The sequence below is a fragment of the Crocuta crocuta genome, unplaced genomic scaffold (assembly GCF_008692635.1).
Source record: "Crocuta crocuta isolate KB4526 unplaced genomic scaffold, BGI_CrCroc_1.0 scaffold949, whole genome shotgun sequence".
In the NCBI taxonomy this organism is placed as follows: domain Eukaryota; kingdom Metazoa; phylum Chordata; class Mammalia; order Carnivora; family Hyaenidae; genus Crocuta; species Crocuta crocuta.
In genome coordinates this window covers 330,098-344,256 of record NW_027531290.1, presented here as the reverse complement: position 1 = coordinate 344,256, position 14,159 = coordinate 330,098, and the positions used below count along the sequence as shown (strand labels likewise).

The 14,159-nt window shown below is 34.1% G+C and overlaps 1 protein-coding gene across 1 annotated transcript in view; it reads left to right on the top strand.

Annotated features, from left to right (window-relative positions):
• RADX (RPA1 related single stranded DNA binding protein, X-linked) overlaps nucleotides 1-14,159 on the top strand; it is a 59,710-nt gene that overhangs the window by 11,687 nt on the left and 33,864 nt on the right. Inside the window, exons 4-10 of the mRNA XM_077771488.1 lie at nucleotides 5,063-5,189; nucleotides 5,385-5,476; nucleotides 5,583-5,705; nucleotides 8,535-8,639; nucleotides 9,728-9,892; nucleotides 11,176-11,336; nucleotides 12,136-12,317. Of these exons, the coding sequence (XP_077627614.1) occupies nucleotides 5,063-5,189; nucleotides 5,385-5,476; nucleotides 5,583-5,705; nucleotides 8,535-8,639; nucleotides 9,728-9,892; nucleotides 11,176-11,336; nucleotides 12,136-12,317 (955 nt within the window). The remainder of the gene's footprint in view (nucleotides 1-5,062; nucleotides 5,190-5,384; nucleotides 5,477-5,582; nucleotides 5,706-8,534; nucleotides 8,640-9,727; nucleotides 9,893-11,175; nucleotides 11,337-12,135; nucleotides 12,318-14,159) is intronic.

Here is a 14,159-nt window from a genome sequence, read left to right as displayed (position 1 = left end):
AGCCCAGTGTGGTGCTCCAACTCACAAACTAGAAGATTGTGACCTGAACTGAAACCAAGAGTTGGACACTTAACTGACTGAGCCACCCAGGTGCCCCTATCCCTTACCTTTTTGATAATAGGACTTTTTTCCTCTTTATCAGGGGTCAGCAAGCTATTTCTGTAAATAGCCAGATAGTAAATATTATAGGATGTGCAGGCAATATAGTTGCTTTCATAAATACTCATCTCTGCCTTTTTAAAAAATGTTTATTTTGAGAGAGAGAGAGAGGGAGGGAGAGAATGAGCAAAGGACGGCAAAGAGAGAGGGAGAGAGGATCCCAAGCAGGCTCTGCTCTGTGAGCATGGAGCCCTTCGCGGGGCTTGAACTCATGAACCATGAGATCATGACCTGAGCCGAAATCAAAAGTTAGAGACTTAACTGGCTGAGCCACACAGGTACCCCCTCAACCCTGCATTTATAGAGTGAAGGCATAGATAATATGTAAGGAATGGACATGGCTGTGTTACTTTATTTGCAAAGACAATCAANGCCTGGACATTAGTATCACTTGGGGAGCCTTAAAGAACTGGAGGCATACCACTCTCAGAGATTCTGATTTAATTACTCTGAGGAGGGAACCAAGATATTGGTGCATCTTTAAAATTCCTCAGGTGGGGGTACCTGGGTGGCTCAGTTGGTTAAGCGTCCACCTTCANAAAAATAATTTAAAAAATTTTAAAAAAAAGTTCCTCAGGTGATTCTAATATGCAGCTAGAGTTGAGAACTACTGATTTGTGATCTTTAAAAAGCTCAAATGAATTAATGATCTTTGAAGAGAAATGACAGTTCTGTAAACCATTCTAGATGCAGGAGATACAAAGGTAAGTAATGCAGAGTTCTACTCTTAAAAAACTAGTCTAACAGAGTAATATATTACACAGTACATTAACCAGAAATTTAAAAAATTTTTTGGAAAAAAATTAGTCTGACAGTAACATTAGTAAGATGAACAGATTACAGTAAAATGAAAGATCAATGACAGTAAACAAGAAGAAGATATGATGAACAAAAGGGGAGAGGAAATGAACAGAAATGCAGTTGAAGAAAAAAATGAATGGTTGGGAGAGTAGGAGAATGAGTTGGATAGGAGAAAGTTTAGGGATTAGGAACAGTATCGGGGTAGTTTAAGTGTTATGAATAGGATAAATGAGAAAGAGTATGTAGTGGGGGCTAGGATTGGACAGTAAGGGAATAAATTTGTGGTACCATCACTGCTTTCTAGATGCTGATGTTGAAAGACAACTCTTGGGGTAATTATTTTGGTTTATTTTTTCATATTTACATGTGTTTCTAAGAGACACTGAGATGTAATTTTTTGAAGGCCAAATAAATGTGTCATAAAACACAGAACATATTTGCTGGTAATGTATGGTTTTATATACTGGCGTTTTGGGTATCATTCTGTCCTATTATCAAATAGTACTCAGCTAGCATACCCACATAAACATTTTTTTTTAAATTTACTTATTTAAATTCAAGTTAGTTAACATACAGTGTAATATTGGATTCAGGAGTAGAACCCAGTGATTTATCACCTCCATGTAACATCCAGTGCTCATCCCAACAACTGCCCTCCTTAATGCCCATCACTCATTTAGCCCATCCCCCCACCTACTACCCCTCCAGCAACCCTCAGTTTGTTCTCTTTAAGAGTCTCTTTGGTTTGCCTTCCTCTCTATTTTTATCTTATTTTTCCTTCCCTTCTGCTATGTTTATCTGCTGTGTTTCTTAAACTCTGCATATGAGTGAAATCATATATTTGTTTTTCTCTGACTTATTTATCTTAGCATATTACACTCTAGTTCCATCCATGTTGTTGCACATGGCAAGATTTCATTCTTTTTGATCACCAAGTAGTATTCCAACATTTAAGAATCTTGAGATTTTTCAGGCTGTTTTGTATAATACCTATTGAGATCAGTGTTTTGGGTTTTGGTGGGAAGGGGCTGTTTATTTCATTAAAAATCTTAGCATTTTGTAGCTGGAAGGGAACTTAAATATAATCAAGTAACTATGACTATGAAAGTGCTTTGTAAACTGCAGACTGTTGTCTCGGTGCAGGAATATCATGTAACACAAACTTTCCTCATTATATACAAAAAGACTAAAACTCATAAAGGTAATTGAATTTTATAGTCACATGGCTGGTAATAGGATGAAAAATTAAGTATCTTCGTTCTATTTTAATCTTTGTTTCATACACAGCAAATTCTTAGAAAATATTGCCTACTGCATAAAAGGGGATAGAAAGCCCAGATAGCTGTATAACTATTAAAGAAATTAAATCAAAGTTTTAAAATCTTTCCACAAAGAAAATACCAAGCATAGGTCATTTTATAGGCAAATTCTACCCAAAATTCATAGAATATATCATTCCAAAACTATTCTAGAAAATAAACAAAGAGGGCATACTTTATAACTCATTCTTTGCTACCAGTATGACCTTGATAAAACCAAAGAATAGTATGAAAGAAAAAAATTAAAGGCTAACTTCAGCCTTGAATATATATACAGATATTTTAAGTAGAATATTAGCAAACTGAATTCAGTTATATATATTAAAAAAATGATTACTCATTGTGATTAAGTTGCATCATTCTCCAGCAATGCAAAGTTTATTTTACATATGAAAATCTGTGATGTCACTCATCACATCAAAANAATAGAGGCACAAGAGGCATTTGTGAAATTTTTACACCAATTCATAAATTTAAAAAAGAAAATTGCAAGAGAAGGAACTTTTCCTTAACCTGGTAAAGGATGTTTACAAAATCAAAACAAAACATACACAACTCTAAGTAGGGAAAATTTAGAAACACTACTTTTTCAAATAGAGAACGTGGATGTCTCATATTCCTATTTTTGTTTAATGTTGTACTGGCTGCCCTAGCCAGTGTGAAGACAAAATGCATTAAAATCATAAGGAATTTAAAGAAAAGCACAAAACTGTCATTATTCAAAATTAGATTTTCTACAAAATATCCAAAATAACAAAGTATTAAAAATGGTAAGATACTGGCAAAGTTAGCAATGAGACCAGTATACAGAAGTCAGTTGATTTTGTGTACTGCAATAACAGAAATTGTAATTTTAAAATTATAACTTGTCGATAATAACTACAAGGTATCTAGAAATAAATCTAACAGAAGATAAGTAAGACCTGTTTGGAGAAGATTATAATACTTTATTGAAGGACATTAAAGATTCTCTAAATAAATGGAGAAATATCCCATGTAGGAAGTCAGTATCAATTTTGTAAGTGTATTGATCTGAATTGATCTGAAGATTCAAGCCTATTCCAGAAAATATTTTTTTCCTTGAACTGATAAACTGATTCTACAATTTATATGGAGGCACATAATTATCAAGAGCAGTCAAGACAGTTCTGAAGAAAAATAGTAGGGGGCTGCAGAATGAAGACTTGTTCTACAGATAGTATGAGTTGATATAAAGCTTTATGACCATGTAACATTGGCATTGGTATAGACAGAATGATCAGCAAATCATAACTCAATTGAGAAATAGCCCTAAACACACAACATTTTAATAGGACATACGTGTTGTACAGGTAATCAAGGAAGGAAGAACTGTTCTGTAAATAGTATTGGAACAGTTAATTAAAAATTGGTGAAAAAATGACATATACCTATCTCATACCGTATAAAAAGTCAAATTCCAGATACGTCAAATGTAAAAAGCGAAATTTTTAGAAGAACTTGTAAGAAATATGCATTTGACCTTGTGATAAGGAAGGATTTCTTGGATAGGATACAGGAAATAGTATTTGTATATGAAAGATTATTAAACCTAACTACATTGAAATTAGAAACTTTTTTTCATCAAAAGACACCATAAAAAGAATGAAAAACTGCAAAGTGGGTGAATATATTTGCAATAATATAATCAACAAAGTATTAGTATTCAGTATATATGAAGAAGTCCTTTAAATAAGAAGACAATCCAATAGAAAAGTGGGCAAAAGACACAAACAGGTATTTCACAAAAGAGGATGCATGAATGAATGATAAGTATATGAAATGTTGTTCAACATGATTAATGATAAGGAAGTACAAAATAAGACTACAACAAACGTCATTTTGTGTCACTAGATTGACAAAAAATAAATTTGACAGGAAAATTTGGAGACGATGTTGATCAATGGAATTCTTACACATTGCTGGTAGAACTATAAATAGGTTTAATTCCTGTAGAGTGAAACATTTGCACATTATCCAATCCAGGGTTTTCCTCCTTGGTATAATACCCTAGAAGAATTTGGCCTGTGTGCATAGGGAGATATGTACAAAAAGTTCATAGTGACCCTGTTTGTAGTAGCAAAAAACAGGAAATAACCCAAATGTCGGTCAACATGACAGTAGGTAAGTAAAATTGTAATATATCAACACCCTGAAACATAATTCAGCAGTGGGAATAAGAAAATAAAAGCCCTACATGCAGCTACATGGATGATTTTTAGGACCATAATGCTGAGTGAAAAGTGTAACCCTAGAACACTGGATATGGTTTGAGTGCATCCATATAAAGTTAAAAAACAAGGGCGCCTGGGTGGCTGGCTCAGTTGGTTAAGCATCTGACTTCAGCTCAGGTCATGATCTCACAGTCTGTGAGTTCAAGTCCCGCATGCGGCTGTGCCAACAGCTCAGCACCTGGAGCCTGCTTAGGATTCTGTGTCTCCCTCTCTCTCTGCCCCTCCCCCACTTGTACTCTGTCTTTCAAAAATAAAATAAAAACATAAAAAATTTAAAAAGAACAAAGACAGTATTTTGTGCAAAAATATATAAATGATAAACTTTTTTAAAGAAAAATCATAAAACACAAAATTTCAGCAGTGGCTAATTTTTGGTGGAGAGATAAGCAGATATTTTAATATAGGAATAAGTAGAAGAAAGCTTTTGATTAAGGTTAGGGGTGGCCTTAAAAGAGTTCAGTCTAATAGTGTGCTATGTAACTTATACACCCGTATATTTTTTTTTATCTGTATTAAATGTCATATTAAAGTAATATATTTGTTTTTCAGAAATCTGCCTGAACCTCCGAGATCCTCCAACTAACATAATTATCATTCCCGAAAAGCAGGTGAAACCTGAATGGAGATTGCCAAAATTAAATCACCGCTTTATCACAAGGTAAAATGGACTTGTGTAAAATACCTTAAGCATTAATTTTTAACATTAGACACTGAAACAATGTATTATTGTTGCTCAAAATCTACCCCAAATTATGCCCTATCAATTACATAAATATACATTTTCACGGTCATAATTTTAGAATGCTTTTTCACTGTTTAAAGATACAGTATTTAACAATTTTCCTTTTTTTAGGTCAGAATTGGATGATATGCCAGAAAATCATATCTGTGATGTTATTGGCATTTTAGTTTTTGTAGGAAGGGTCCAGCGGTCAAAAAAGAAGGGTAAGCTTTTAAAATTGAAAGTCATAAAAGTATTTCAGTGAATAGTTCTGTGTTCATATATGCATAATTGGTTACCTTCATTTATTCTAATATTCTATCCATATAGAAAGCCGTGAAGATTTTTGGTCATATCGCTGGATTCACATTGCTGACGGGACTTCAGAACAACCATTTATAGTGGAGCTGTTTTCTACATCTCAGCCAGAAATCTTTGAAAATATTTACCCAAGTATTCAGTCCAATATTTTTATCTTTTTATTTTTGGAAGTGGGGGCATTGACTTTTAAAAAATGTTAAGAGTGTACTGACTTAGAGAGGAGCATGATACTGAGTTAGCAAATTCAAGGAGTGTTGTGATAGCATGTTTAATTTTTTTCTATATTATATTTGGTGTTATGGAAATTAACCACCTCTGGTTTTCTATTCAGAATTGATTTGGGATTGAAACCAGTTTTTCAGAAAACAGGTGCTCTTATCAATGCTCATTATTATCGTTTCAGGCATAAAATCTTAACATTCCATGAAAGTAAAGCATAGGCAATCAATCCCCTTTGAATGTATTTAAAAATTGACTAAGTAGACCCCAAAAAAGACATTAAAGGCTTTACTAGTATATAATTAATTGGTAGAGGATTGACAGACTATGTAATTAAGTAAGGACAATGTAAGTATGGTTTCATTTGAGTTTTAAGTTAATGTTAGAATGGTGATATTATAGCAGCTGGTCAGTGTTTCACTTAGTTTGGTGTTGACCTTTCCAATTGCATTTACTCAGATATGTATGTATTTTTCCACTAATTTCATTCATTTGAAAGCATGTTAGGTATGCCCTACTATATGTTTTACACAGGTTAGTCTTATGATCTATAATGATAAGAACGGAAGTATATTTAATACTTTTTAACAACTTAAGTGAATTTTTCCTTATACCAGCTTGTAGCATAAAGCTGTTATAGATACTGTATGCTGTTTTACTATTTTTAAAGTGATTATATGAATAAAATACTGATTGTGAAATGTTTGCCAACATTGGGAAAACTCCCAGTCTTGACCACCTGTAATTTTTAAAAATCAGCAACAGGGTAAAAATTGTAGAGTATCAGGATACCTAGAGTCCATATACAGAGCTGCTCTGCTACCCCTTTAATGGCTATTGCAAAACAGCATTATACACCATTCAGTTATTACCTTATTAGATTCTGTCATCTGCTTGTGAGATTAAAACTTTAAAAAAAATATCTGAATAGAACTAAACCTCACCCCAGCTTTTGAGAGAGAGGGGAGAAAGAGTTTTGGCTAAACCAAGGCATGGGCTTCCAAGGGAAGCCAGGCTATGATTTCTCATGTAACTTCTCCCAGGGCATAAGTGATTGATAGTGATGACTTCTGATGACAATTCTATTACCTCATTTTATGTGGGTTTTATGGCCCTCTCTCTTTGAGAGAGAGAGCCCTCTCTCTTTGTAGCCACTTCAAACAATAAGCTGGCACAAGTTTCAGATAGTGATTTTTTCACAGAAATGTTGCCAAGTATGCATGTTCTATTTCTTAGGATAATGTGAAATGCATCTCTCTAAGAAAGGTGACCTTGGTGAGATTTACTCTAGTACAGTAGTTGAAAATAATCACAATTTATTTTCATCTTTTGACCAAGATGAAAAAAATTATTAAATGAATGATGAGTATTAAGGAAGCTTCAGACCTATGAAGGGGAACATGACCAAATGTCTTCTGAAATAATACCAGAATCCTTTGGGAGTAGGGCATCTTTTTTACTTTTGATTACAGAAAGTAAAGCGCTAAGGGGAACTAATATTGAGTGTTTGCTATACCAGATGCTTGTAGATGCTATCTCATTTTGTGCTCCTAGTGACCTTTTTAAAAGTTGATGTTTTTACAGATTTACAGGTGAGGAAACAAAGGTCCAGAGGTGTTAAGTAATTTCCTGGATGTCAAACAGCTAAAAGGTGTCAGGTCAGAATGTCTGGTTTTTAACAGTCAAGAAGTAAGAAGCAGACATTTCTTTAATATTCCTATATCAACATATTTAACCATGAATAGTAACATAAAGCAGACATTTCTTTAATATTCCTATGTCAACATATTTAACCATGAATAGTAACACATTCATATGATTTTTGAAATAAAGGGACAGTAATATAAAGTAGGAATTATTCTTAGTCATTTCAACAGATTTCCCTTATTTTTGTTGCTACCAAATAAAGAAATAGGAAATGTTGGATACAGTAAATGAGTTTATAGTTATTATCATACTCTAAGGAAATAATTTATTTCAAATGAGAACTTACCATTATTGTGAAATTACAAGTATTTACATTTTTTTCTTCATTTCCTAGTTCATAAGACCATAACTGTTTGGGTATGTGATGAGTTAAAAATTTAAATATGTTGGATTTAAGAAACTTTACCTAAGTAACTGACAGTGAAAAACAATTCAGCAAGGTGAATGGGGGGAGGGGGTTGTATAAGCCCTGTCAAGAGGCTTAAAGTCTAATTAAGATAAACACTTACATAAACAAATCTAAGTTAATAGTGCATATCCCTATCTGGTGGAAGGAGTCAGAGTAATTCAGGGATCAGTGTTAGATTGGGTTAATCAGTAAAAGCATTCTGGAGAAACTAAGCTTTTTTTCTCTGTAGGAAATAACTATTCACACTTGGTTGTGTGCCTGATTAGAAAGACTGTTGGCAGTCTTCAACTGTGCAGGGAGCAGTGACTTCAGTTAGGTGCAGCCATTGTACTTTGTAAAGAAAAAGTAAGTGTTAGATCCCATATCTAAAGGAAAAGTTAAGTGTTAGATCCTTGTTGCTCCAAGTGTGGTCACAGCATCGGCAACACTAGGGTCACCCCGAGCTTGTTAGAAGTGGAGAATCTCAGGCCCCACTCTGAAACTACTGATCTCAATTTGCATTTTAACAACTGTCCCTGGTGATTCCTGTGTTCATTAAGGTTTGAGAGGCACTGTGTTAGATCCTGATCTTGGTATTTCCCCTTTAAATGCAGAAGTTCCTTCCTAACTGTTTTTATTTTCTACAGTGACATATTTCGTGTGTACTCAGTTGAAACTTGTCAGGAATGATGCTCAAGTACCTAAACTGCTTTACCTAACCACTACAAATGAGAGTCGAGTGTTTCTTACTGGTGAGCAATTTGTTTATATTTTATTGGAGATGTAACATATTTTCTATTCACTAAATTAATGTTTACATTAAAACATTTAACCACAAGCTAGCTTTATTTTGATCTCCTTAATCACTGTGAGAATGTTTTAGCAAAGAATATTTAGCCCATGAAATACATTGCTTCTGGATTATTTATGACTGAAACAATGATTTTGTGACTCACTGGAGAATTCAATTGATGTACTTTGGTTAAGATTAATTCCTACCTGATGTGAGGTAGATAATCATAAATTGCTTCACAGATTGAAGACTATCAGGCCCTTTATCACAATATGGATACAATTAACTGTTTTTAAATAATAATGTACATCAGATTTTGGTCCCTGATCTCAAATTTTACTTATATACCAAGAAGAATCTCACTAGTTTTCTACAAGTACATTATTTTTCACTATTCTTTCTGATAACAGGGTTAAAACAATAGAGATAAAAGTTTGCCAGTGAGTAAAGAAATAGTGTGGAGTGGTGGGTTTACTAAAATACTGCCATGTTGATCATTAAGAAATTTGTCAATAGAAGAATCCCAGGAAGGATGTAATACACATCTTTGTCAATACTTCCTTTTATAAATACTAACAGTATCAGATGTAAATGGCACTGTTAAGTATATTTTAAGAGCATGAATTTAAATGCTGAGCTATATTATAGGCAGTTCCGTTTCAACATGATGTCATACCTTTAGGTGAATACATGATTTAAAAATAAATTTTTAAGAAGATGCCAACCATTTTGATAGTTAGAAAAATACAGATTATTAGTTTTCTTTTTGTTTTGACTTTTCAGTCTCCTATCGACAGCTACACTTTAGTCCACTTAAATTCCAGTATGTTTGATTTCCTTCTCAATTTAGGATTTTTTTAGTGTCTGATAATTTTTGTATATATATTAAGTGTAGTCTGTTACACAGTGAATAAGTGAACTTGACTTCTTTTCTTGGTGACATAAGAGACTTGTAATATTAAGCTGTTTTAATACAAAAAAAATCTTTACAATTCATTACAGCGAGGTTTTTTTTCTCATTTTTTGGTTTTATCTTTCTTACAAAAGGTCATAGAGGCCAGCCATACACCAACGATATCAAGGTAAAAAACTTTATTCATTGGATTAAAACAAGGACCGATTCTGAGCAAGTGAGGACTACTGTTATTGGTGGATATTATCCCTATCCACCAGTGCCAGAGACATTTTCGAAGTATAGTAGTTCTGTCAAAGGTACTAATATAATTGCTAGACATGTATGTGTTTATGTACTATATATATGTATGTCATAACGTGTGGCAATGCTCACTGATAAAAATTTTGTCTTTATGAAGACCTAAAAATACGTGTCATGACTCCTAAAGGTTAATATTTGGATTTTATTAGACTAGAAGAAGGGAGAACATAGATGATGACTAACTGGGCATCATATCTTGATTTAATGTTATTGAGATAAAATCTGACTTTAGTAAATCCCAATTCCTATGACATTACATAGAGAAACTAAAGATATCAAAGGAGACACTGGATAATTTGATATCAAGATACTGACACTGTATTATGCTATTCTTGTGGAATGGTATATATTGGATATTACACAGTTGAACACTGCCTTTAAATAAAAATGACACCAAAATAAATGAGATGCAGAATAAGTACTGATGAAAGGCCTAACATTAATTTATTTTAGTAGAATTAAGATATGATGGTTGAAAAGTTTAAAATAAATACATTATTTTCTTTAAGCTGTGGGATAATTGCATGACTTGGGGAAAAAAGAAACTTTGAGTTACTAACCTATCATCATCTAAATACTGGCACCCTCTTGATCTTCATAATGCCAGCAATATGTAGCATATGGTTGTTTATATTAAAATGTGTGTTTCTGTGCAGTGGCTAGGCAACACTTTATAGTTTCAAATATGTAAATTACAGGTGACCCTTGAACAACACAGGTTTGAATTATACAGATCCCCTTCTATGTGATTTTTTTCAGTAAATATACAGACAGTACTGTAAATGTTTTTTCTTACATTTTTTTAAATTTTCTTTTCTCTAAGTGACTTTATTGTAAAGGTACAGTATATAGCATATATACAAAATATGTGTTAATCTGCTGTGTGTTGTTGATACGGCTTGTGGTCAGCAGTAGGCTATTAGTAAAGTTTTGGGGGAGTCCAAAGTTATACATGGATTTTGGTCTGCATGGGGTTTGGTACCCCTAACGCCCATGTTGTTCAAGGGTCAGCTGTCCATTCAGTATGTAAAATTTCTGTTTCAAATCAAGACTAACAGGCTAGAAAACTGTATCACAGTTTAACTGATAAGTATATTTTGCCTATTTTATAAAAATTACATAAGGGGATGATGCCAAGTATGAAAAGAAATCTGGCAAATTTAACTTATGTAGCAAGTTTGTGATTCCATATTGTAAAATGACATTGCAAATCTAATTCTTATTTTTATCATTTCAGTTCTTTAAAACTTACAGTTTCCTTGGAATTATTCTTTTGCAGTTGAGTCGCTCTTGACAGCTATAAGTGAAGTGAGGAAGGAGATTGAAGACTTGCAGTATAGGGAACAAAAGCGCATTGCAATTCAGGGGATAATTACTGTTATAAAGTATATCCCCCATGCCAGTGCAACTGAAAGTGCTTCAGGATCAGAAACACTTCGGGTATGGTGCCAGAGAATTAATAGTATATCTCTGAAAGCACTGTGATCAAAATTACAATTGGTACCTTGTACATTTTATTCTGAACTCATATGTATTGACTCTTAAAGATGGTAAACCTCAGAAGAAGAAAAGATTATTTATGTTTTTGTTTGTTTCCTTTTTCTGTCATTTATTTTGGAGCAGGCTGGGTAAAGGTCACAGCCTCTGATATTTCCCACGGCCCCCAAAACTTGGTATCTTGTTTTTGCTTTCTGCATAATTGGAGCCCATTGTGATTATTTAAATTCCCAGGTGGTATATACGATTTTTGCATTCCTTTTGTCCAGTCGAGAGAACTATAGGAACACTTTCACAGGAAATTTTTACCTTTATATTTACCCAGATTTTGTAAGAGGTAGCAATGACTTTGGTATGATAAAGGTTCTAGTAGAAAAAGCCACTACTGGAATCTAGGTACAACCAAAATAAATAAATTAACTTTTTCCATGAATTTATCTTTACAAAAATTAGTTTTAGAATTTATATTCATGGAAATAAACATATAATTCAACTTTTCAGTTATACTAGCATAAGAAGGACTTTTGTGTATCTTCCTTTAAAAAAATTTTTAATACCAGTTGCATTAATTAGGATAAATATAAACCTATCTATAAATCAGCTTTGTAAAGCACTTTTATGATTTTAAAATGTTGTCATAACTCTTAAGATTATAAAAATGAACTAAAATTATACAGTCTTTTAAGAAAGATAATTTTTGTGGATTAGTTTAAAATATTCTTTCTGAATTTTTGGTTTTTAGAATGCTAACCGACCCTCAACATCCCAAGCAGCTGGAGGAGAAAATCAGAGTCAGGAAAGAGATAATAATAAACGGCATCAAGATGATGATGATCCTATGGGCTATCAGTATTTTCCAGCTACATATGAAAGCTTGAGCCCTACCAAGAAAAAAAGAATTCTGCAAGGGCCATGTGCCAAATTGTAAGTCATTTGCATTAAGTATACACATAGCATATTAATTTTTTTGGCTTGTTTCTACCCTGTAAAATGACCAATTATACTAGAAGCAGTATTAGTTTTCTAGGGCTGCTGAAGTCTAAGATCAAGATACTGGCAGAGTGAGTTCCTTCTGAGGGCTTTGAGGAAGAATCTGTTCCATGCCTCCCCCCTAGCTTCTGGTGGTTACGGGCATTCCTTGGCTTCTAGAAGGATCACTCCCAATTGCTGCCTTCATCTTCACATGGCATTTTTCCCTGTGTGCATGTCTGTGTTCAAATTTTCTCATCTTATAAGAACACCAGCTATATTAGATTACGGACCTACTCTGGAGTACTGATCTACTCCAGTAAGACCTCACCTTAATCAATTATATCTTCACTGACCCTGTTTCCAAATAAGATCACATTCTGAGGGTTATTGAAGATGTAATTGGTTATATATTAGTAGTCATAGTGGTATTTAATAGGGACATAATTCAGCCCATAAAGTCTGCCATCTGGCCCCTAAAAATTCATATCCTTCTCACATGTAAAATACATTCAACCCATCATAACATTCCAGAAAGTCTTAAACCATACCAGCATCAGCTCTGAGTTTAAACTCTCATCTAAGCATCATCTATATCATGTATGGATGAAGCGCAGAGTGATTCATCCTGGGGAAAAATTCTTTACATCTGCGAGCCTGTGAAACTAGACAATTACCTGTCCAAAACACAATGATGGGACAGGCATAGGATAAGCATTCCCATCTCCAAAGGGAGATGTTGGAAGGGAAGGGGGGGTCATGGGTCACAAGCAAATTCAAAGCCTAGCAGTAGCAGGACTTTACCCTCAGGATCATTGTGTCTTTTCTTGAAGGGTAACACATGATCAGAGCTGGATATCTCTTACCACCTCATTTCCTGACTGTAGAATCCCAGACAGCCCTTTCTTCATTTCATCCTACCTATGTCCCTTTCAGTCCAAGCTAGCAGCATGCCTACTGAGATGGTTGAGTGGATCCACAAATCACAAACCTAATCTCTTGGGCAAATTACTGTCCAACAACACCCTTAGTGTTCCCTCCAGAGGAAGCTTTCTAATTTTTTGCAGTATACATAGGCTGAGAATTTTCTAAGTATAAAAGCTCTGGTTTCTTTTTTCTTAACAATTTTATTTTCAACTTTTCTCTCCCCTCTTGTATTTTACTGTAAGCAATAAGGAGAAAGAAACCAGGATGTTCCTTCACCCCTTTCTTAGAAATCTCTTCACCTAAATGTGCAAGTTCATCACATAAAATTTTCACCTGCCATCCAACAGAACACAGTTCAGCCAAGATTTCTGATAACAAAGATCTCCCTTCATCCAGTTTCCAATAACCAATTTNTTGCTGGTATCAAAATCCACATTTATTTTCTAGGGCTGCTGTAATCAAGTACTACAAACAAACTGTATGGCTTAAACAATGGAAATGTACTTTCTTACAGTTATGTAAGCTAGAAGTCCAAGATCAAAGTGTCCACAGGGTCAGTTTGTCTTAAGGGCTCTTAAGGAGGAATCTGCTGAAAAGGAATCTGCCCTTGCCTCTCCCCTAGCATCTGGTGGTTTGCTGGCAATCTTTGTCATTCTGTGGCTTACAGAAATATCACCCCCAATCTGTGCCTGTGCCTGAATTCTCCCTTTTCGTAAGGACATCAGATACATTGAATTAGGGGGTACACCCTACCCCACATGACCTTAACTAATTTGTATTGTCAGTGAAATTATATCCACATAAGATTACATTCTGCGGTACTGAGGGTTAGGAGCTCAAGAGTAAATGTGGAGGAGATATAATTCAAAC